General features: G+C 45.1%; 1 protein-coding gene across 2 annotated transcripts in view; it reads left to right on the top strand.

Moving 5' to 3' along the window:
- P2RX1 (purinergic receptor P2X 1) overlaps nt 1-19,362 on the top strand; it is a 28,962-nt gene extending 9,600 nt beyond the window's left edge. For both annotated transcript variants that reach the window (XM_060756976.2, XM_067472052.1), the window contains exons 3-14: nt 5,435-5,582; nt 6,859-6,930; nt 7,179-7,248; nt 8,534-8,630; nt 10,334-10,414; nt 12,570-12,711; nt 13,825-13,955; nt 14,235-14,325; nt 14,920-14,985; nt 17,864-17,965; nt 18,475-18,544; nt 19,051-19,362. In XM_060756976.2, the coding sequence (XP_060612959.2) occupies nt 5,435-5,582; nt 6,859-6,930; nt 7,179-7,248; nt 8,534-8,630; nt 10,334-10,414; nt 12,570-12,711; nt 13,825-13,955; nt 14,235-14,325; nt 14,920-14,985; nt 17,864-17,965; nt 18,475-18,544; nt 19,051-19,052 (1,072 nt within the window). In that variant the 3' untranslated portion in view covers nt 19,053-19,362. The remainder of the gene's footprint in view (nt 1-5,434; nt 5,583-6,858; nt 6,931-7,178; nt 7,249-8,533; nt 8,631-10,333; nt 10,415-12,569; nt 12,712-13,824; nt 13,956-14,234; nt 14,326-14,919; nt 14,986-17,863; nt 17,966-18,474; nt 18,545-19,050) is intronic.
- The last annotated feature ends 1,399 nt before the right edge of the window (nt 19,363-20,761 follow it).

The following is a 20,761-nucleotide window of genomic DNA, read 5'->3' as shown; positions in this document are numbered from 1 at the left end:
AAGGAGCCTCCACCACACTCCGAGGCAGAGAGTTCCACTGCTGAACATAGAATAGTAGAATCCTAGAATTGGAAGAGACCTCATGGGCCATCCAGTCCAACCTTATTCTGCCAAGAAGCAGGACAATCGCCTTCAAAGCACTCCCGACAGATGGCCATCCGGATTCTGCTTCAAGGCCTCCAGAGAAGGAGCCTCCACCAAACTCTGGGGCAGAGAGTTCCACTGCTGAACATAGAATAGTAGAATCCTAGAGTTGGAAGAGACCTGGTGGGCCATCCACAAGAAGCAGGACAATCGCCTTCAAAGCACTCGTGACAGATGGTCATCCAGCCTCTGCTTCAAAGCCTCCAGAGAAGGAGCCTCCACCACATTCCGAGGCAGAGAGTTCCACTGCTGAACATAAAATAGTAGAATCCTAGAGAAGGAGCCTCCACCACACATTTGTATGATTCGATACCACTTTCAACTGGAAGTGGGGTCAAACTGCATCCATGGGGCAGTGCGGATACACCTGGAGTTCATTAAACCCTGCAAATAAATATTGACATTTCGCAAAGCGGAGGAGGGCGGGGAATAAGTGCCCAAAATAGCTTGCTGGGAGCTGTGCCATCTGCGGAATCCAAGTCCCACGTCAAGCCAGGAGTGATATAGTGCCGAAGTCGGGTCCGATCCCTACTGACAGAGGCCCACCCGGCCTGTCCAGAGAAGGAGCCTCTGCCAGTCTCCCAGGAGGCCTGTTCCTCTCTCCAACGGGCTCTTCCCACCAGGGATGAGAATGGAAGCCTGGGAATGCGAAGCTGGCCGGGAGAAGGGCGGGAGCGGATTAATTTTAGTCCCAGGAAGAGAATTAAGCCCCAAAGAATGTGAGGGATTTTTCTGGCAGTGGGTCCCTTGCCAAGTCTGGAGGGAAGGGAGCCAAGGCATCATACAGAGCCCAATAGAGACTGGCCTCCTCGCCTGGCACACAGGGCACATCTGCACTGGCTGCAGTTAACGCAGTTTGACGCTACTTTCACCACCGCGGCTCAAAACCACGGAGTCCTGGGAATTGACGATGTTGCCTGTCGTCTCTGGCATGCTTAATAATATATCAATCTCTCCATCAAAGTTTGTGTGTGTGTGTTTGTTTATATAATAATAATAATATTAATAATAATAATAATATTAACAATATTAACAATATTAATAATATTAATAATATTAATAATATTAATAATATTAATATTAATATTAATATATTATTATTATTATTTAATTATATTCCACCCCATCTCCCCAAGGTGACTCATTCGTACTCATGTTTATCCGTTAGTACTCATCTGTGATCTCACTGGATTGGATGTTGCTGGGTGAAGTGACCGCTATATGTCACTGGATTGGATGTTGTTGGGTGAGATAACCCCCCATATGTTACTAGACTGGTTGTGGTCATTCCATATGTCACCTGATTAGATGTTGCTGAAGTGCCCCCCTATGTCACTGGATTGGCTGTTGCTGGGTGGAGTGGCCCCCACATGCTATCTGATTAGAGGTTGCTTTGTTCAGTGCCTCCCATATGTCACTCGATTGGGTATTCCTAGATGAATTGACCCCTCCATATGTCACCTGATTGGGTGTTGTTGAGTGAAGTGACCCCTCATATGTCAGTGGATTAGATGTTGCTAGGTGAGGTGACCCCCCATATGTCATTGGATTGGATGTGGATGAGGTGACCTCACCCCATATGTCATTGGATTGGATGTTGCTAGGTGAGTTGACCCCCCGTATGTCATTGGATTGGATGTTAGATGAGGTGACCCCCCATACGTCATTGGATTGGATGTTGCTAGGTGAGGTGACCTCCCATATGTCATTGGATTGGATGTTGTTAGGTGAGGTGACCTCCCATATGTCATTGGATTGGATGTTGTTAGGTGAGGTGACCTCCCATATGTCATTGGATTGGATGTTGCTAGGTGAGGTGACCTCCCATATGTCATTGGATTGGATGTTGCTAGGTGAGTTGACCCCCCGTATGTCATTGGATTGGATGTTGCTAGGTGAGTTGACCCCCCGTATGTCATTGGATTGGATGTTGCTAGGTGAGGTGACCTCCCATATGTCATTGGATTGGATGTTGCTAGGTGAGGTGACCTCCCATATGTCATTGGATTGGATGTTGCTAGGTGAGGTGACCTCCCATATGTCATTGGATTGGATGTTGCTAGGTGAGGTGACCTCCCATATGTCATTGGATTGGATGTTGCTAGGTGAGGTGACCTCCCATATGTCATTGGATTGGATGTTGCTAGGTGAGTTGACCCCCCGTATGTCATTGGATTGGATGTTGCTAGGTGAGTTGACCCCCCGTATGTCATTGGATTGGATGTTGCTAGGTGAGGTGACCTCCCATATGTCATTGGATTGGATGTTGCTAGGTGAGGTGACCTCCCATATGTCATTGGATTGGATGTTGCTAGGTGAGGTGACCTCCCATATGTCATTGGATTGGATGTTGCTAGGTGAGGTGACCTCCCATATGTCATTGGATTGGATGTTGCTAGGTGAGGTGACCTCCCATATGTCATTGGATTGGATGTTGCTAGGTGAGTTGACCCCCCGTATGTCATTGGATTGGATGTTGCTAGGTGAGTTGACCCCCCGTATGTCATTGGATTGGATGTTGCTAGGTGAGGTGACCTCCCATATGTCATTGGATTGGATGTTGCTAGGTGAGGTGACCTCCCATATGTCATTGGATTGGATGTTGCTAGGTGAGTTGACCCCCCGTATGTCATTGGATTGGATGTTGCTAGGTGAGGTGACCTCCCATATGTCATTGGATTGGATGTTGCTAGGTGAGTTGACCCCCCGTATGTCATTGGATTGGATGTTGCTAGGTGAGTTGACCCCCCGTATGTCATTGGATTGGATGTTGCTAGGTGAGGTGACCTCCCATATGTCATTGGATTGGATGTTGCTAGGTGAGGTGACCTCCCATATGTCATTGGATTGGATGTTGCTAGGTGAGGTGACCTCCCATATGTCATTGGATTGGATGTTGCTAGGTGAGGTGACCTCCCATATGTCATTGGATTGGATGTTGCTAGATGAGGTGACCCTCATACTGGATAGGATGTGTTAGATGAGGTGACCCCCCATATGTCATTGGATTGGATGTTGCTAGGTGAAGTGACCCTCCATATGTCAATGGATATTACTAGGTGGAGTGCCCCCTTTCCCATACATCACGGGGAAAGAAAGTTGACATGGATATGAGGGGAGGAAATATGAAGGGAAGAAACTTTAGGAGGAAACAAGAGAAGAGATTCCATCTGAACCTGAGGAAGAACTTCCTGACTGTGAGAGCTGTTCAGCAGTGGAACTCTCTGCCCCTGAGTGTGGTGGAGGCTCCTTCTTTGGAGGCTTTTAAACAGAGGCTGGATGGCCATCTGTCAGGGGTGATTTGAATGTGATTTTCCTCTTTTATCTGCTTGTTTTGACACAGGTGAATAACCATTAACGTTTATTGTTATTATATTTTTATTATTATACTTTTATTGCTAATAATAATAATAGTATTAATGTTCTTGGTCTGACTATTAAACCGTGTACATATTCTTTCTCCTATGACAGGCTTCTGAAGTATCTCTTCAAAGCCGGAAGATAAATACAAAAGCAGTTACTTTGCCCTCCGTTATGGGGACATAAGGACGCTGTTTATCTTAGTCTGAAAGGAAACCACAAAAGAGAGGCTGCAGAAGGAAGTGAGGTCGAATTTGCAGAAGTGTTCTGTTTTATCTCAACAGTGAAAGGTCATAAAAGCTCATAAGGGCTTTGGGGTGGCCTCAGAAAACACCCAGTTGAACCAGTTCTCATCCCAAATGAAGGCTTTCCTGGGAACAGCCCCATGCCTCTAGGGATGATTGTATGCAATGCTCAGATGCAGCCAAAGGGCACAGTCCATAGATAGAAAGGATCAGCTATTACCCTCTATGCCAGGGATTAATGTATGCATCTAGGGGTCTGAAGCTAATCCTTTCTATCTATAGACTGCCCTCTTGTGGCTGCATCAGAGCATTGCACACATTCATCCCCAGAAGTTATAGCCAATCCTTTCTAGCTATACACCGCCGCCTTGTGGCTGCATCTGAGCATTGCATACAATCATCCCTAGAAGTGATAGCTAATCCTTTCTATCTCTAGACTTCTTCCCTGTTGCTGCATCAGAGCATTGCATACCATCATCCCTAGAGATTATAGCCAATCCTTTCTAGCTATGCACTGCCGCCTTGTGGCTGCATCTGAGCATTGCATACATTCATCCCTAAAGGTGATAGCTAATCCTTTCTATCTCTAGACTTCTCCCTTGTTCCATTGCATACAATCATCCCTAGAGATTATAGCCTATCCTTTCTATCCATAGACTGCCCCCTTGTGGTTGCATCTGAGCACTGCATGCATTCATCCCTAGAGGTCACAGCCAATCCTTCCTATCCATAGACCCCTTTCGGTTGCATCAGAGCATTGCATATCTTCATCCCTAGAAGTTATAGCCAATCCTTTCTAGCTATGCACTGCCCTCTTGTGGCTGCATCTGAGCATTGCATACATTAATCCCTAGAAGTTATAGCCAATCCTTTCTATCCATAGACTGCCCCCTTGGGGTTGCATCAGAGCATTGCATGCATTCATCCCTAGAGGTCATAGCCAATCCTTTCTATCTGTAGACTGCCCCCTTTTGGTTGCATCAGAGCATTGCATATATTCATCCCTAGAAGTTATAGCTAATCCTTTCTATCTATACACTGCCCTCTTGTGGTGTCATCCGAGCATTGCATACATTCATTCCTAGATGTTATAGCTAATCCTTTCCATCTATAGCCTGTCCACTTGTGGCTGCATCTGAGCATTGCATACACTCATCCCTAGAGGTTATAGGTAATCCTTTCTATCTATACACTGCCCCCTTGTAGCTGCATCAGAGCACTGCATACACTCATCCCTAGAGGTTATAGCTAATCCTTTCTATCTATACACTGCCCCCTTGTGGCTGCATCTAAGCATGGCATACATTCATCCCTAAAGTTTAATAGCTAATCCTTTCTAGCTATAGCCTGTCCACTTGTGGCTGCATCTGAACATTGCATACACTCATCCCTAAAGGTTAATAGCTAATCCTTTCTATCTATAGACAGTACACTTGTGGCTGCATCTGAGCATTGCATACCCTCGTCCCTAGAGGTTATAGCTAATCCTTTCTATCTATAGCCTGTTCACTTGTGGCTGTATCGGAGCATTGCATACACTCACCCCTAATGTTGTAGCTAATCCTTTCTACCTATAGACTGCCCTCTTGTGGCTGCACCTGAGAATTGCCTACGTACCTAGAGACCTGGAGCTAATCCTTTTTCACTTTTTGGAGACCTTGATCCCATTTTACCTCTTTTTCCAGGTGGGTGTTTCTCTACGAAAAAGGCTACCAGTCTAAGGATGGGATCATCAGTTCGGTTTCGGTGAAGCTCAAAGGCTTGACGCTGACCAATTTTAGTGACATGGGCCCGTATATATGGGATGTGGCCGATTACGTTTTCCCGCCGCAGGTGAGAGATGCTCAAAAAGAAAGAAAGAAAGAAAACTAGTTCAAAAGTGTTGCCAAACTTGTATTCATCCTGCAATGTAGATACCCCCTAAAAATATTATTTAAAATTGTTTTATTATAAAAACTTTCAAAATTCGCCAAAAATCAGTGGATGCGTGAAACTTTCTGAAATTTGGTTGGCTAACAGTAGCCAATGTGTTCTACCATCATAGCAAGTTTCACCCCAATAGCTTTAAAAATGAGGGAGAAAGGAGCCCCTGAAATTTCCCCGATTATAATTATTTACTTATGCACAATTACTACAACGAAATGGTAACAAAATTCCGTTGCTCTCGTTATAGTAATGAATTTTTCACTAAGTATACTTTAGAAACACTTTAGAAATGAAATTTCAGCATCCCCAACTTTAGGAATGACTCATTTCTTAAATGGATCGCACATCCCTATATTTATTTACAGTATTTATATTCCAACCAGGGATGAGCTTGCAGCACTGCCTAGTTTGGAAGAAGTCAGCAATGCCATCAGCCAACAAAAAAATAACAAAGCCAGCGGACCAGATGGGATCCCTGCTGAAATCTTTAAAGAGGGAGGACCTGAGCTGACACAACAACTCCACCAGCTCATAGATTTATATTCCAGTCTTCTCACACCACAGTGTACATACACATGGCAAACATTCACTGCCACAGACATACAACATATATAGACAGACAAACAGAGGCTATTTAACTTTCCAGCTTCATGAGGGTATCATCAAATTCCAGCCACCGGGGGAGCTGTTGCTTCACTGTCCACTTGTTACACCAATGGAGTACTTCCTCATTCTTTTGCATGCTGCTGGAGATTTTTATGACATTGTAAATTAGTTAAATTAGCCCCCCCTGCATAAGCGGTACCTAAATTTCCTACTTGACAGATGCAACTGTCTTTCCGTTTGCAAAGGTCAACAGCAAGCTAGACAAATTCCAGCCATCAGGGGAGCTGTCGCTTCACCGTCCACTTGTGACACCAATGGAGTACTTCCTCATTCTTTTGCATGCTGCTGGAGATTTTTATGGCATCGTAAATTAGTTAAATTAGCCTCCCCTGCATAAGCGGTACTTAAATTTCCTATCTGACAGATGCAGCTGTCTTTCGGGCTGCAAAGGTCAACAGCAAACTAGACGAATGGTTGGGAGCTTACTCCAACCAAACTCATTAGTGATTTTAATGCAGCTGACTTCCAATCAGCTGCACCACAACTGTACATTGTTGTCGCCATTGTCTTCTTGCAGGGAGACAGTTCCTTTGTGGTGATGACCAACTTTATTGTGACTCGGGGACAAAAACAGGAAAAATGTCCAGAGGTAAGCCATTCATTATTATTATTATTATTATTATTATTATTTAATAATAATAATTCTTTCTTGAGTCTGGTTTAAGGGACTCGTTGGCTGGGAGGATGGGAGTCTCGTCACCCGTATGCATGGAAATCAAACAAGGTTGGAAAGCAGGTCCCATCGTCCCCCATATGAATCCTGACCCATGCTGTTTCAAAGGCCAGGGAATGAGATCTCCTTGCCAAACCGTCATTGCCTGTCTGGCTTTCTCCCAGCATCCAGAGGCCGGTAAATGCGACGGAGACGGCAAGTGCGCCGAAGGCACGTTCCTGCGTCAGGGTCAAGGTGAGAAGGAGAAGGTATGAGGGGGGAAGGGAGGAAGGAAAGAAGGGAGGGAGGAAGTGGAAAAGGGAGGAAGGAAAGAGCCATAGGCAGATAGTAGGTATGGGCAATCCATGGTTCTAAAGTAATTACAAAACTAGAGGGCACTGGTGCTTTGCTTCTAAAGTGTTGCTAAAGTTGGTGCTTTGCTTCTAAAGCGTTGCTAAAGTTGGTGATTTGCTTCTAAAGTATTGCTAAAGTTGGTGCTTTGCTTCTAAAGTGTTGCTAAAGTTGGTGCATTGCTTCTAAAGTGTTGCTAAAGTTGGTGCTTTGCTTCTAAAGTGTTGTAAAGTTGGTGCTTTGTTCTAAAGTGTTGCTAAAGTTGGTGCTTTGCTTCTAAAGCGTTGCTAAAGTTGGTGCTTTGCTTCTAAAGCGTCGCTAAAGTTGGTGCTTTGCTTCTAAAGTGTTGCTAAAGTTGGTGATTTGCTTCTAAAGTGTTGCTAAAGTTGGTGCTTTGCTTCTAAAGTGTTGCTAAAGTTGGTGCTTTGCTTCTAAAGTGTTGCTAAAGTTGGTGCTCTGCTTCTAAAGTGTTGCTGAAGTTGGTGCTTTGCTTCTAAAGTGTAGCTAAAGTTGGTGCTTTGCTTCTAAAGTGTAGCTAAAGTTGGTGCTTAGCTTCTAAAGTGTTGCTAAAGTTGGTGCTTTGCTTCTAAAGTGTTGCTAAAGTTGATGCTTTGCTTCTAAAGTGTTGATAAAGTTGGTGCTTTGCTTCTAAAGTGTTGCTAAAGGTGGGCTTTGTTTCTAACGTGTTGATAAAGTTGGTGCTTTCCTTCTAAAGTGTTGCTAAACTTGGTGCTTTGCTTCTAAAGTGTTACTAAAGTTTTGGTGGTGAAAATTTCAGAACACTAACAAAACTTTCAAAATTTCATTATTATTTCGTTATTGGCAATTTTTATGACAGGACCAATTAGGAACTGCCATTTATACTGAAATTTTGAAAGTTTTGTTAGAGTTCTGAAATTTTCACCACCCAAACTTTAGCAATACTTTAGAAGCAAAGCGCCAGCGCCCCCAAGTTTTGTAAGTACTTTAGAAACATTTAGAATCATGGATTGTCCATGCCTAGCAGACAGCCCACTGTCACCAGAGTGTTACCATGGAGACCTTGTGAGGTAGGCCTCCTCAGAGCCGGAGAAGGGAGAAAGCAGGCAGGCAGCAGTGATATATGCAAGTTATAAGTAGTTTAAAAATTGAAACACTTAAAACACAGCACCCCCAGCACATTCTTTAAAAACTTTCTTCTTTCTTCAAGGCCTAATGACTGGGAAATGTGTGAATTTCAGCCGCACACAGAAGACCTGTGAGATTTTTGGCTGGTGCCCTGTGGAGATTGACGACGAAGTGCCCAAGTAAGGAGCCGAGCCTTCACTTTTCTGGCAAGGCTCACCAATCCTTGAATGAGTGTGGAATGAACTGTGTTTCCTCATAGAAAAGCCTAGAGCCCCCTCCAAATGGGGAATATGTATGTAATGCTCAGGTGCAGCCACAAGAGAGCAGTAAATAGATAGAAAGGATTAGCTGTTAGCCTCTAGGGATGATTATATGCAGTGCTCAGGTGCAGTTGCAAGGGAGCAAGGGAGTTGCAAGGGATAGAAAGGATCAGCTATTAGCTTCTAGGGATATGAATGTATGTAGTGCTCAGATGCAGCCATAAGGGGGCAGTATATAGATAGAAAGGATTAGCTATTAGCTTCTAGGGATGAATGTATGCAATGGTCAGATACAGCTACAAGAGGGCAGTCTATATATAGAAAGGTTCAGCTATTAGCCTTATACGGACGATTGTATGCAATGGTCAGATGCAGCCACAAGAGGGCAGTCTGTAGATAGAAAGGGTCAGCTATTAGCCTCTATGGATATGAATGTTTACAATGCTCAGATGCAGCCATAAGAGGGAAGTGTGTAAAGAGAAAGTATCAGCTATTAGCCTCTAAGGGTGAATGTATGCAATGCTCAGATGCAGCCATAAGTGGGCAGTGTATAGATAGAAAGGATTAGCTATTAGCCTCTAGGAATATGAATGTTTGCAATGCTCTGTTGCAGCCACAAGAAGGCAGTCTATATATAGAAAGGATCAGCTATTATTCTTATGTAGATGATTGTATGCAATGCTCAGATGCAGCCACAAGAGGGCAGTCTATAGATAGAAAGGTTAAGTTATTCGCCTCTAGGGATATGAATGTTTGCAATGCTCAGATGCAGCCACAAGAGGGTGGTGTATAGATAGAAAGGATCATCTGTGAGCCTCTAGGGGTCAATGTATGCATTGCTCACATGCTGCCACAAGAGGGCGGTGTATAGATAGAAAGGATCAGCTATTAGCTTCTAGGGATATGAATATTTACAATGCTCAGATGCAGCCATAAGAGGGAAGTGTGTAGAGAGAAAGGATCCGTTATTAGCCTCTAGGGATATGAATGTTTGCAATGCTCGGATGCAGCCACAAGAGGGCTGTGTATAGATAGGAAGGATCAGCTATTAGCTTCTAGGGATGAATGTGTGCAATGCTCAGATGCAGCCATAAGAGGGCAGTCTATAGATAGAAAGGATCAGCTATTAGACTCTAGGGCTGACTGTGCGCACTGCTTAGGTGCAGCCACAAGAGGGCATTATAGAGATTGAAAGGAATTACTATCAGCCTCTAGGGCTCAGATGCAGCCAAAAGAGACAGGTCTATAGATAGAAAGGATTAGCTATTGGACAATAATAATAATAGTAATAATAATAATAATCTTTATATCCTGCTTTTCTCCCAAAAAGAATATGAATGTTTGCAATGCTCGGATGCAGCCACAAGAGGGCTGTGTATAGATAGGAAGGATCAGCTATTAGCTTCTAGGGATGAATGTGTGCAGTGCTCAGATGCAACCACAAGAGGGCAGCATATAGATATGAAGGGATAAATGTATACAGTGCTCAAATGTATACAGTGCTCAAAGGGAGAGATGTCAAATGGAAGGGGGTTCGAGGTGTAAAGTAAAATAGATAGAGATCATATCCCCATTATTCGATCTTCTTTTGACATTGTGATGCCTCTCTTTGTGTCTTGCAGCCCACCTCTGCTTCTCGCTGCTGAGAATTTCACCCTATTTATCAAGAACAGCATCACTTTCCCCAAGTTCAAAGTCGCCAGGTAAGCGGCCATGAGTTTAGAATATTTTCCTACCAAAATCTGATTCTTTTCCTCTCACTAGCTATAATGGGGTAATCAGAATTATTATTATGTTTATTATTATTATGTTTATTTATACCTTGCTATTTTTCCCCTCAAGGAGACTCAAAGAATGAACCCTGCAGGGATATTATTATTATTATTATTATTATTATTGTGTCGGTTTGTTCCTAAGTTAAATTTGTTTGCAAGATGTGTAACTCCAGCCCTAGCTAGCTAGCTAGATAGTAGGCTTGTGGATGGATTCGTTATGGACGTTTGCCTTCGGCTTGTTCGGTTGGTTCGGAAGCCCGTAATGGTATGGGCTCTGCAGTCATTTTTTGTTCCAGGGCCACCTGCGATAAGTGAAATTTTGCAAAGTAGAGACGTCCCCTCCCCTTCCCTCCTCGCCCTCTCTACCTTCCTCTTCCTCCTCCTCATCGCCGCCTGGGCTTCTGGCCATTGCTTGCACCCTGCTATGCCTCCACTGTCTCCTCAATCGCGGGCCCAAGTGGTGGCTAGAGGCCCAGGCAGCAAAAAGGAGGAGGAAGAGGAAGGTAAAGAGGCCGAATGGGTAGCTCTTCTTCCCTCTTCAACCTCATTGTGGGGCCCAGGTGGCAACAAGAGGCTCAGGTGACGACAAGGTGCCTCCTCCACCGCTTCTGGAAGGTAAAGAGGGCGAGGAGGAGGTGTTGTCTTGTTACTTAAATTTACATTTTAGATAGAAAGGATCAGCTATTAGCCTCTAGGGCTGACTGTATGCAATGCTCAGATGCAGCCACAAGGGGCAGTGTATAGATAGAAAGGATCAGCTATTAGGTAAAGAGGGTGAGGAGAAGGAGGATGAGGCGGAGGCGGGGCCTTTCTGTTCAGTGTTGCCTCGCTACTTAAATTTATATTTGATAGAAAGAATCTGCTATTAGCCTACTTAAATTTATATTTTAGATAGAAAGGATTAGCTATTAGCCTCTAGGGCTGACTGTATGCAATGCACAGATGCAGCCACAAGAGGGCAGTGTATAGATATAAAGGATCAGCTATTAGGTAAGAGGGTGAGAAGGAGGAGGAGGAGGAGGAGGAGGCGGGGCCTTTCTGCTCAGTGTTGCCTCGCTACTTAAATTTATATTTTAGATAGAAAGGATCAGCTATTAGTCTCCAGGGCTGACTGTATGCAATGCTCATATGCAACCGCAAGAAGGCACTGTATAGATAGAAAGGATCAGCTATTAGGTAAATAGGGCAAGGAGGAGGAGGAGGAAGGGCCTTTCTGCGAAGTATTGCCTCGCTACTTCAATTTATATTTTAGATAGAAAGGATCAGCTATTAGCCTCTAGGGCTGTCTGTGTTACCTCGCTACTTCAATTTATATTTTAGATAGAAATGATCAACTATTAACCTCTAGGGCTGTCTGTGTTGCCTCGCTACTTCAATTTATATTTTAGGTAGAAAGGATCAGCTATTAGCCTCCAGGGCTGACTGTATGCAATGCTCAGATGCAGCCACAAGAAGGTAGTGTATAGACAGAAAGGATCAGCTATTAGGTAAAGAGGACAAGGAGGGGGAGGGGGAGGAGAAGGGGGGCTTTCTGCTAAGTGTTGCCTCGCTACTTAAATTTGTATTTTAAAAAAATGCAAAACAGCGAGTCCACAAAAAGCAAACCACAAAGTAGCGAGGGAATACTGTACATGGAGTACGGAGAGGGAGGCAGCCACAAGAAGGAAAAGCGTGAGAGGAGAGGGCTTTTTTAAGGAAGACTGGGGAAGGATACCTCCAGGCCGATCTCTCGTCCTTACCTGGAAAGTGGAAAGTTTCCTTAAAATGCCTTGGAAGACAGCCTACTGCAGGAAGAGAGAGTGCACGCCTGCAGCACGTGTCTCCTCTAGAGTAGATACAGCTTTAACGAAGCATTAAACCTCTACAGACAAAAGGAAAAGGATTTCAGAAAGTGTGGTATCTTAACTATGATTCTTTTAATCCAGGGTGCAAACCACTTTAGTTAGCATTCTCTGCCAGGCTCCAGTGAGTCCCTTTGGGAGACTGGGGATGTCAGCAACACTGGGCGCAACCCACTCATGACTCTAATGGGTATAATGGAAGCATTCCCCAGCCTGCCTCTCTGTCCGTCTGTCCTCCGCAGGCGCAACCTGGTGGAGAAAGTCACGAAGGCCTACCTGAGGAACTGCACCTACCACAAGGCCAGGGACCCCTTGTGCCCCGTCTTCCGCTTGGGCGGTGCCGTGGAGGCCTCTGGGCAGAGCTTTGCCTCCCTCGCCCGCAAGGTGAGCGCGTCAGAAATATTGTATTTTTAATTTCAAAAATGACGTGCGGTCACTGAAAGAGTTAAAATGATGCAATGACTAAGCAAAACCAGTAGGTGTGCCTGTGAGTTACTCGCTCCTCCTGTGTGAGGACTTCTGTCTGTATGAAGAATGCCTCAGTGTAAGGACTGCTGTGTTTGACTACTCCAAAGAGAGAGCTGCTTCAGTTTGAAGATTGTTGTATGTTCCTTGTCTACATGAGAGAGAAGCCTAGCGTGAAGGCAAGAAGCAAAAGCAAAGATACAACAAGGAAGTATAAATAATTTGAATTGGACACAATATTCCAGGTGTGGTCTAATTTATGTTATGGAAACCTTGTTTTGTAACCATCTTGATTTTTCCACAAGAAGGGTCTCTGAAAGAAGATAACAATAGTCTCTGGGATTCTAACACCAAACTCTGCAAGATCCCTATGGATCCCTATGGCCAATGGGATTTTGGCCTGCATCAATAGGAGCATAGTGTCTAGATCTAAGGAAGTAATGCTACCCCTCTATTCTGCTTTGGTTAGACCACATCTGGAATATTGTGTCCAAATCTGGGCACCACAATTCAAGAGAGATATTGACAAGCTGGAATGTGTCCAGAGGAGGGCGACTAAAATGATCAAGGGTCTGGAGAACAAGCCCTATGAGGAGCGGCTTAGGGAACTGGGCATGTATAGCCTGAAGAAGAGAAGGCTGAGAGGAGATATGATAGCCATGTATAAATATGTGAGAGGAAACCACAGGGAGGAGGGAGCAAGCTTGTTCTCTGCTTCCTTGGAGACTAGGACGCGGAACAATGGCTTCAAACTACAAGAGAGGAGATTCCATCTGAACATTAGGAAGAACTTCCTGACTGTGAGAGCCGTTCAGCAGTGGAACTCTCTGCCCCGGAGTGTGGTGGAGGCTCCTTCTTTGGAAGCTTTTAAGCAGAGACTGGATGGCCATTTGTCAGGGGTGATTTGAATGCAATATTCCTGCTTCTTGGCAGGGGGTTGGACTGGATGGCCCATGAGGTCTCTTCCAACTCTTTGATTCTATGATTCTATGATTCTATTAGTATGACTGTTATTCCCTATGCCTTGTGCAGGGAGGCGTGGTTGGCATCACCATCAGCTGGGACTGCGACCTGGACTGGCCCATCAAGTACTGCGTCCCCGTTTACCAGTTCCACGGGCTTTACAACGAAGACAACAACATCTCCCCTGGATTCAATTTCAGGTGCACATTGAGCTTTTCTTAGGTTTCCTCATCCTTTTATTCTATAGCATTGCCTTCAACGTGAAAGGGATCTCGGAGTCTTAATAGACGGCAAGCTGAACGTGAGCCGAGAGTGGGATGCGGCAGCAGAAAAGACCAATGCAGTCCAAGGCTGTTTCTGCTGGATTCTCTCTGCCTGCCTTTGCCTTGTCCTGGTTTTCCTGCTTTGGCTGACGTCTTTTGGAGCCTCTCCCGCATGGATTTTGTCCCAAGGCTTCTTTCCCTTTTTGTTTCCAAAAGGCACGCCAGGTATTACCGAGAGAACGGCCGGGATCTGAGGAACCTCTACAAGGTCTTTGGCATCCGCTTCGACATCCTAGTGAACGGAAAGGTCAGGGACTCAATAATCAAAAGTCTATGATATGGATTTTTAACTGAGACTGGATGGCCATCTGTCGGGAGGGATCCAATTGTGCCTTTATGGCAGACCGTATGGCACTCTTTGGGGTCTCTTCCAAGTTTAGGATTCTATGATTCAATTACTGATTTCTTATTATCCATGGTTCACAATTGATTCTCCTGGTGGAGAGATAAAGTGGAGTATAAATAAACAAATAATAATAATAATAATAATAATAATAATAATAATAATAATTCCCTTTGACCAGTGAGTTAGATCCTTGTGCCAGCAGGATTGCTGACTGACAGGTCAGTGGTTCGAATCTGGAGAGAGAGGGTCGAGCTCCTTCTATCAGCTCCAGCTCCCCATGCAGGGACATGAGAGAAGCCTCCTACAAAGATGGCAAGACATCAAACATCTGGGCAAAGTCTCCTGGGCAAAGTCTTTGTAGATGGCCAATTTTTTCACACCAGAAGCAACTTGCAGTTACTCAAGTTGCTTCTGACACAATAATAATAATAATAATAATAATAATAATAATAATTACATCCTGTTCTTCCCTTTGTTGTCTCTCCTTTGATCCAGGCTGGGAAATTTGACATTATTCCAACGATGACCACCATTGGTTCTGGGATCGGCATCTTTGGCGTGGTAAGTTAAGCAGAGGCCAGGATGGCCATCTGTCGGGAGGGATTGGATGGCGTCTTCTTGTCTGGCCAAAAGGGGGCCTTGGGGGATCTCTTCCAACTCTAGGATCCTATGATATGTATCTTCAACAGAGACTGGATTACCATCTTCCAGGAAGGATTGGAGGGTGTCTTCCTGACTGGCAGAAGGGGGTTGGACTAGGTGGCCCTTGGGGGTCTCTAGGATTCTATACTTTCCAGCCATGGGTGCAGAGTCTGTGGATACAGAGGCCTAGTGGGAGTTTAAAACCATCAAAACATATTCCAAACTAAAAACCACAGCATCCCCATCTAGATCTTGATGACCTTCATCTTCAAAAGCCTGCTTGAATAAGAAGGATTTATCCTGCCACCGGAAGGAAGGAAGGAAGGAAGGAAGGAAGGAAGGAAGGAAGGAGAAAAGGAATGAAAATGTGCATGGGGAAGGGAGGAAGGGGAAAGAAAGAAGGGAAAAGAAGGGAAAGAAACTGAAGGAGAAAAAGAAGAAAGAAGGAAGGAAGGAAGGAAGGGGAAAGGGAATTATGATGTGTATGGGGGAAGGGAGGGAGGGAAGGAGAGAAAGAAGGGAAAAGAAGGGAAAGAAAGAAGGAGAGAAAAGAGGAAAGAAAGAAGGAAGGAAGGAAAGAGGAAGGGAATGGTGACGTTTATGGGAGAAGGTAGGGAGGAAGGGGGAAATAAAGAAGGGGAAAAAATAGAAGGAGAGAAAGAATGGAAGGAAAGGAAGGAAGAAAAGAAGGAAGAACAGAGGGAGGGGGGGAGCATTCTGGCTTCCCTGGGAAGAAGGAGAAGTTCCAAAGTAGAGGGGCGTTTGCCACCAAGTAGGAATCAAGGACCGCCCTCTTCCCTCTTGTTCCCACCAACCAACCTTGAGATGGATTTGGGACCGAGAGTAGGAAGGACGTCTCCTGAAGGGATCTCAGGGCCAGGAAGTTTCGTACGAGGGGGTGCGGTGCGGTGCGGTGCACCAAATGACCTGGACCTGACTCTTCCAGGGCTTTAAAAATCATCCTCAGCCCTTTGAATTGTGCCCAGAAACAGACTGGCAGCAGGTGGAGCTCATCCAACATGGGGGCTCCCCACTCCCTGTAGCCCACCCCAGTGAGCAACCTGGCTGCAGCTCTTTGGACCAGCGGAAGTTTCCCAGCACTCTTCAGAGGTAGTCCCACGCACAGTGCAATACAGTAATCCAGGTGGCATGTCACTAAGGCATGGCTAGGCCTGGCTTCTCAAGGAACAGGCACAGGTTCAGTGCTGAGTCCAGGAGGACCCCCAAACTGCAGACCTGTGTCTTCGGGGAGAGTGCGACCCCATCCAGCACAGGCTGGGTCCCTATTCCCCGACCTGCCTTCTGATTAAGTTTCAGTCTGGTTGCCCTCATCCAGTCCATTACTGGATGAGGGCATTGATTTAGGATCAGCTTCCTTGGCATTAGGTGAAAAGGAGTCATAGAGCTGGGTGTCATCAGCATATATGTGTAACCGCACTCCAGTACTCTGGGTGACCTCTCCCAGCAGTTTCATGTCTATGTTGAACAGCATCGAGGACAAAATGGAACCCTGAGGAACCCCACAGGTCAGCGGCCGGGGGTTCGAACAGGTGCCCCCCAGCACCACCTTCTGGGTACAGCCCTCCAGAAAGGATGGGATTCACTGTAAGGCTCCCAGCAAGATGGCCCAAAAGGATACCATGGTTGACGGGATCGAAAGCCGCTGAGAAGTCTAGGAGAACCAGCAGGGACACACTCACCCTGCCTAGCTCTCTGCGGAGGTCATCCACCAAGGCGACCAAAGCTGTCTCTGTTCCATAGCGGGATTGTAATGGTTCTAGACAATCCATTTTGCCCAGAAATCCCTGGAGTTGAGAGGCCACCACACACAGGTTGGACACTGGCCGATCATTGTCCATTATAGAGGGGCTCGGGGATGGCTTTTTAAATATAGGTCTCACATGATGAGATCAAATCGATCGACTCCTACTGTTGGAAGAGACCCCAAACCCCTTGAGTCAAGGACTGTGCTTCTAGGCAACCAAACAACCCTCGGGTGCTCTGCACATGCCCTTAAGACTTGCAGGCGTAGATTTGCTAGGCTCACACTCGTACCCTGTTGTGGTTGAGCTCTTTTCTGACGATGAGGATGATGGGATTCAGATTCCTGCTGGGTTTCAGCTTCCTGGCTCTTTGTCTGTGCCTCAAATCTCTGAGCCTGCTTCTGAGGCTCTCACAGACAGTGCAATGTCAACACAGCCATTTTCACCAGAAAGGAATTTTAAAGAAGGAGATAGTGAGCAGGTGCCTTCCCACACTGATACCAAAAATGTAGATATTGACTTGACCCGGGAAGCTTGCCTTGATCTCCGGGTTAGGCGGAGTTCGCGTCAGGCAAGCAGACGAGAAGCCAGCTCGGTGAAAGGTCATCGCAATGCTTTTATGATGCTGAGAGTCTAATGGTTTGATGTGAGAAAGGTATTTAGGCCTCTTGGAAACTCTGTGAAAGTGTCAGTTCAACGTAGCTTACTAGCCTGAAAGCTTCATGGAATAATCTTAGCCTGGAAAGCAGTACGCTTGGGATTTCTTGTATGGTGATTCATGGGGCAATTGTTTCATTGCTTGTACCTGGGACTCTGGTTTGAACTTTGTCTCCTGTTTTTACCTGAAGATCTTTGGAACTATATTCTGCTTTTAACCTTAATCTTTGGAATTTTGCAATGCGTATTCTTTATTTTGACTTGGATTTTCTCCTCAATAAACTATAAAACTACAGTGTGGTGGTGTTTGGCAGCAAGGTGAAGCTTACTCTGAGTTGCAACACACCCCCTGATTCCCGTCTCTTGCATTTGGCTAGGCCTCCCTCGTTTGCGACGTGGTCCTGCTGAATTTCCTCTCCAACCGGGATTACTACAAGCAGAAGAAGTTCAAGTATGCGCAACAGGACTCGGTCTCGCCGGTAAGTCAAAGGCTGGCCGTGTTGCATTATTTATTATTATTATTATTAATAAATATTATTATTTATTGCAGTATACTCTCAGTTATTATTAATATTACTATTATTATTATTGCAGTACATTCTCTATTATTATTATTATTATTGTTGTTTATTGCAGCACACTATTATTATTATTATTATTATTACTATTACAGTACACTCTCAATTATTTATTATTATTATTATTATTATTATTATTATTATTATTATTTATTGCAGTACACTCTCCAGGGTGTTGGTCGGATCAATGTTGTTTCTGGTTGCTTGAGAGTTCCTATCCTAGGTCATACTAGACCACACCATCAATTCTGCATTGATGTTAATATCAAAATGTATTGAGACATTTAATTAAAAGCTAACGAAGACAAATAATGCAGTTTTATTCCTGCTAAAAATGGATTTTATTTTTACTTTTACTTGGACTTTTGATTCTTTTTCTCACTGGATGTGTTTTTGCGCCCCGTTTTTAGGAAAAAGAGGATGGAGACGGCTTCTTCATGTCTGACCTACACGGGAAGGACAAGGGCCTCCCGGGAAACTGTAAGTCGAGGCAAAAAGGCCATGGGTCCAAAGGACAGGACAGGGAAGGAGTTGGGATCCCACTTGGACTTTATTGGGAAGGATTTTAGCAGTTCAATAGGGGAAACGTAGTCCGGCTGGATGGCCATCTGTCAGGAGGGATCGGATGGGGTCTTCCTTCCTTTCTAGCAGAAGCAGGTTGGACTAGATGGTCCGGTGTGTGTATGTGTGTGTGTGTGTTTTATCTCTAGGATTCTATACTACTACTACTACTAAATGAGCCATTAGGAGAGGTGGACAGAAATATAAACAATAATATAATAATATATAATAATATAATATAATAATATAATATAATAATATATAATAATATAATATAATAATATATAATAATATAATATATTATAATATAGTCTATACAAATAAAAATGTAATGTTCATTTGTGGGATCAACATAACTCAAAAACCGCTGGACGAAATGACACGAAATTTGACCAGAAGACACTTAATCTCTTTTTCCGCCACAGGATCCGCTCTCCACCCGCAAATGCCTTTAGATGGACCCCACACCGGAGCAAAACATCGGAGCACAGGATCCACATAATGGGAGGAACTCCAGAGACCATCCAGTCCCACCTGCTGATGCTTCTGCCACAGAGGAAGAAGATACAATCCGATCCCTCCCGACAGATGGCCATCCACCTGGCTCGAAAACATTACCTGTATGACTCTCCTTCCCTGAAGGCATGCAGCCTTTCCTCCACGCTCGGCTTTCGGGAAATGTTGGAGAAATAATATATTTTGGGAAAATGAGAGCAAGAGAGCAATAAATCTCTCATTTTGGGTACTACCTCATCTTGCATTGGTCAGTTATTCTCCCAGTAGTAGATGCAGGCATGCTCAAGTCTAACAACAACAACAACAACAACAACAGTATAATATCTATATTATAATATCAATATCATAAACTCCATTTTTGGACCCACATCCACGTTTTTACTATCTTTCTAAAGGTGAATAGGAATGGAGATGACCTAATTTCCCCGGGGAGTGAATTCCACATGCGGGGGGCCACCACCAAGAAGGCCCTGTCCCTCGTCACCACCAAATATGTTTGAGACAGATGTGGGGCCAAGAGCCGGGCCTCCCCAGAAGATCTTAAACTCTGAGATGGGACGTAGAAGGAGATATGTTCAGCCAGGTACGCTGGACCGGAACCAGACCTTGATCACCAAAGTTGGCCACCACTTACCCCTGACCAGTACCTCCTTGTTTAGAGTCCCGAGTCGCCTGATGAGTTGCCCGATTAGGCCTTGGCAAGAGTGACACGCTGGGACAGCCCAAGGCAAAGGACTTGTGACACCTCTATAGACAGGCCCTCCCCAAATTACAAATACTTGGCTTGCAAACGACTCCTAGTTAAGAACATTGGGGCTGAGACCCCAGGAAGGGAGTGGGATCTCCCCCTTGGAAGGGAGGGTGGGAGGGAGGGAAGAAGGGAGGGAGGAATGAAGGAAGGGACGGAGGGATTAAGGAAGGGAAGAAAGAAGGGAGGAAAGAAAGAAGGGAGGGAGGAAAGAAGGAAGGAAGGGAGGAAGGGAGGGAGGGAGGGAGGAAAGAAGGGAGGGAGGGAGGGAGGGAGGGAGGGAAGGAGGGAAGGAGGGAGGGAGGAATGAAGGATAGGAGGAGGGAGGAAAGAAGGAAGGGAGGGAGGGAGGGAGGGAGGAATGAAGAAAGGGAGGAAAGAAGGGAGGGAGGGAGGAAAGAAGGAAGAGAGGAAGGGAGGAAAGAAGGCAGGGGGGAAGGAAGGAAGGAAGGAAGGGGGGAAGGGAGGAAGGGAGGGAGAGAAGGAGGAAAAAATGAAGGGAGGGAGGAAGGAAGGAAGGGAGGTGGGAAAGAAGGGAGGAAAGAAGGAAGGGAAATCCACTCTGGGAAGAGCTATCACCAAGAGGGAACGGGGAAGCCTTCTCTCCCATCCATGTTTCCACAATGAACCACATTTCCTAAAAGGCAATTTTCCTCGAGACAGAAAGTGTGGGGAAATCTCCTGAACTGGGGAACAGGCAGCAAAGGAAACAACTCCACAGGGGTCTTCACCCTTTGCCATTCATAACTTGTGTGTGTGTGTGTGTATTTGGCTGGAATTACACTTTAAAATCTCTGTTCTAACTTACATACAAATCCAACTCACAACCAGACCCACAGAACCTCTCTTTTACAACCTTCTGTCTTCAAAGA

This window comes from Anolis sagrei, chromosome 11 (assembly GCF_037176765.1).
Source record: "Anolis sagrei isolate rAnoSag1 chromosome 11, rAnoSag1.mat, whole genome shotgun sequence".
Classification (NCBI taxonomy): Eukaryota; Metazoa; Chordata; class Lepidosauria; order Squamata; family Dactyloidae; genus Anolis; species Anolis sagrei.
Note: the sequence above shows the minus strand (reverse complement) of the source record. Positions and strands in the feature narration are given on the sequence as shown.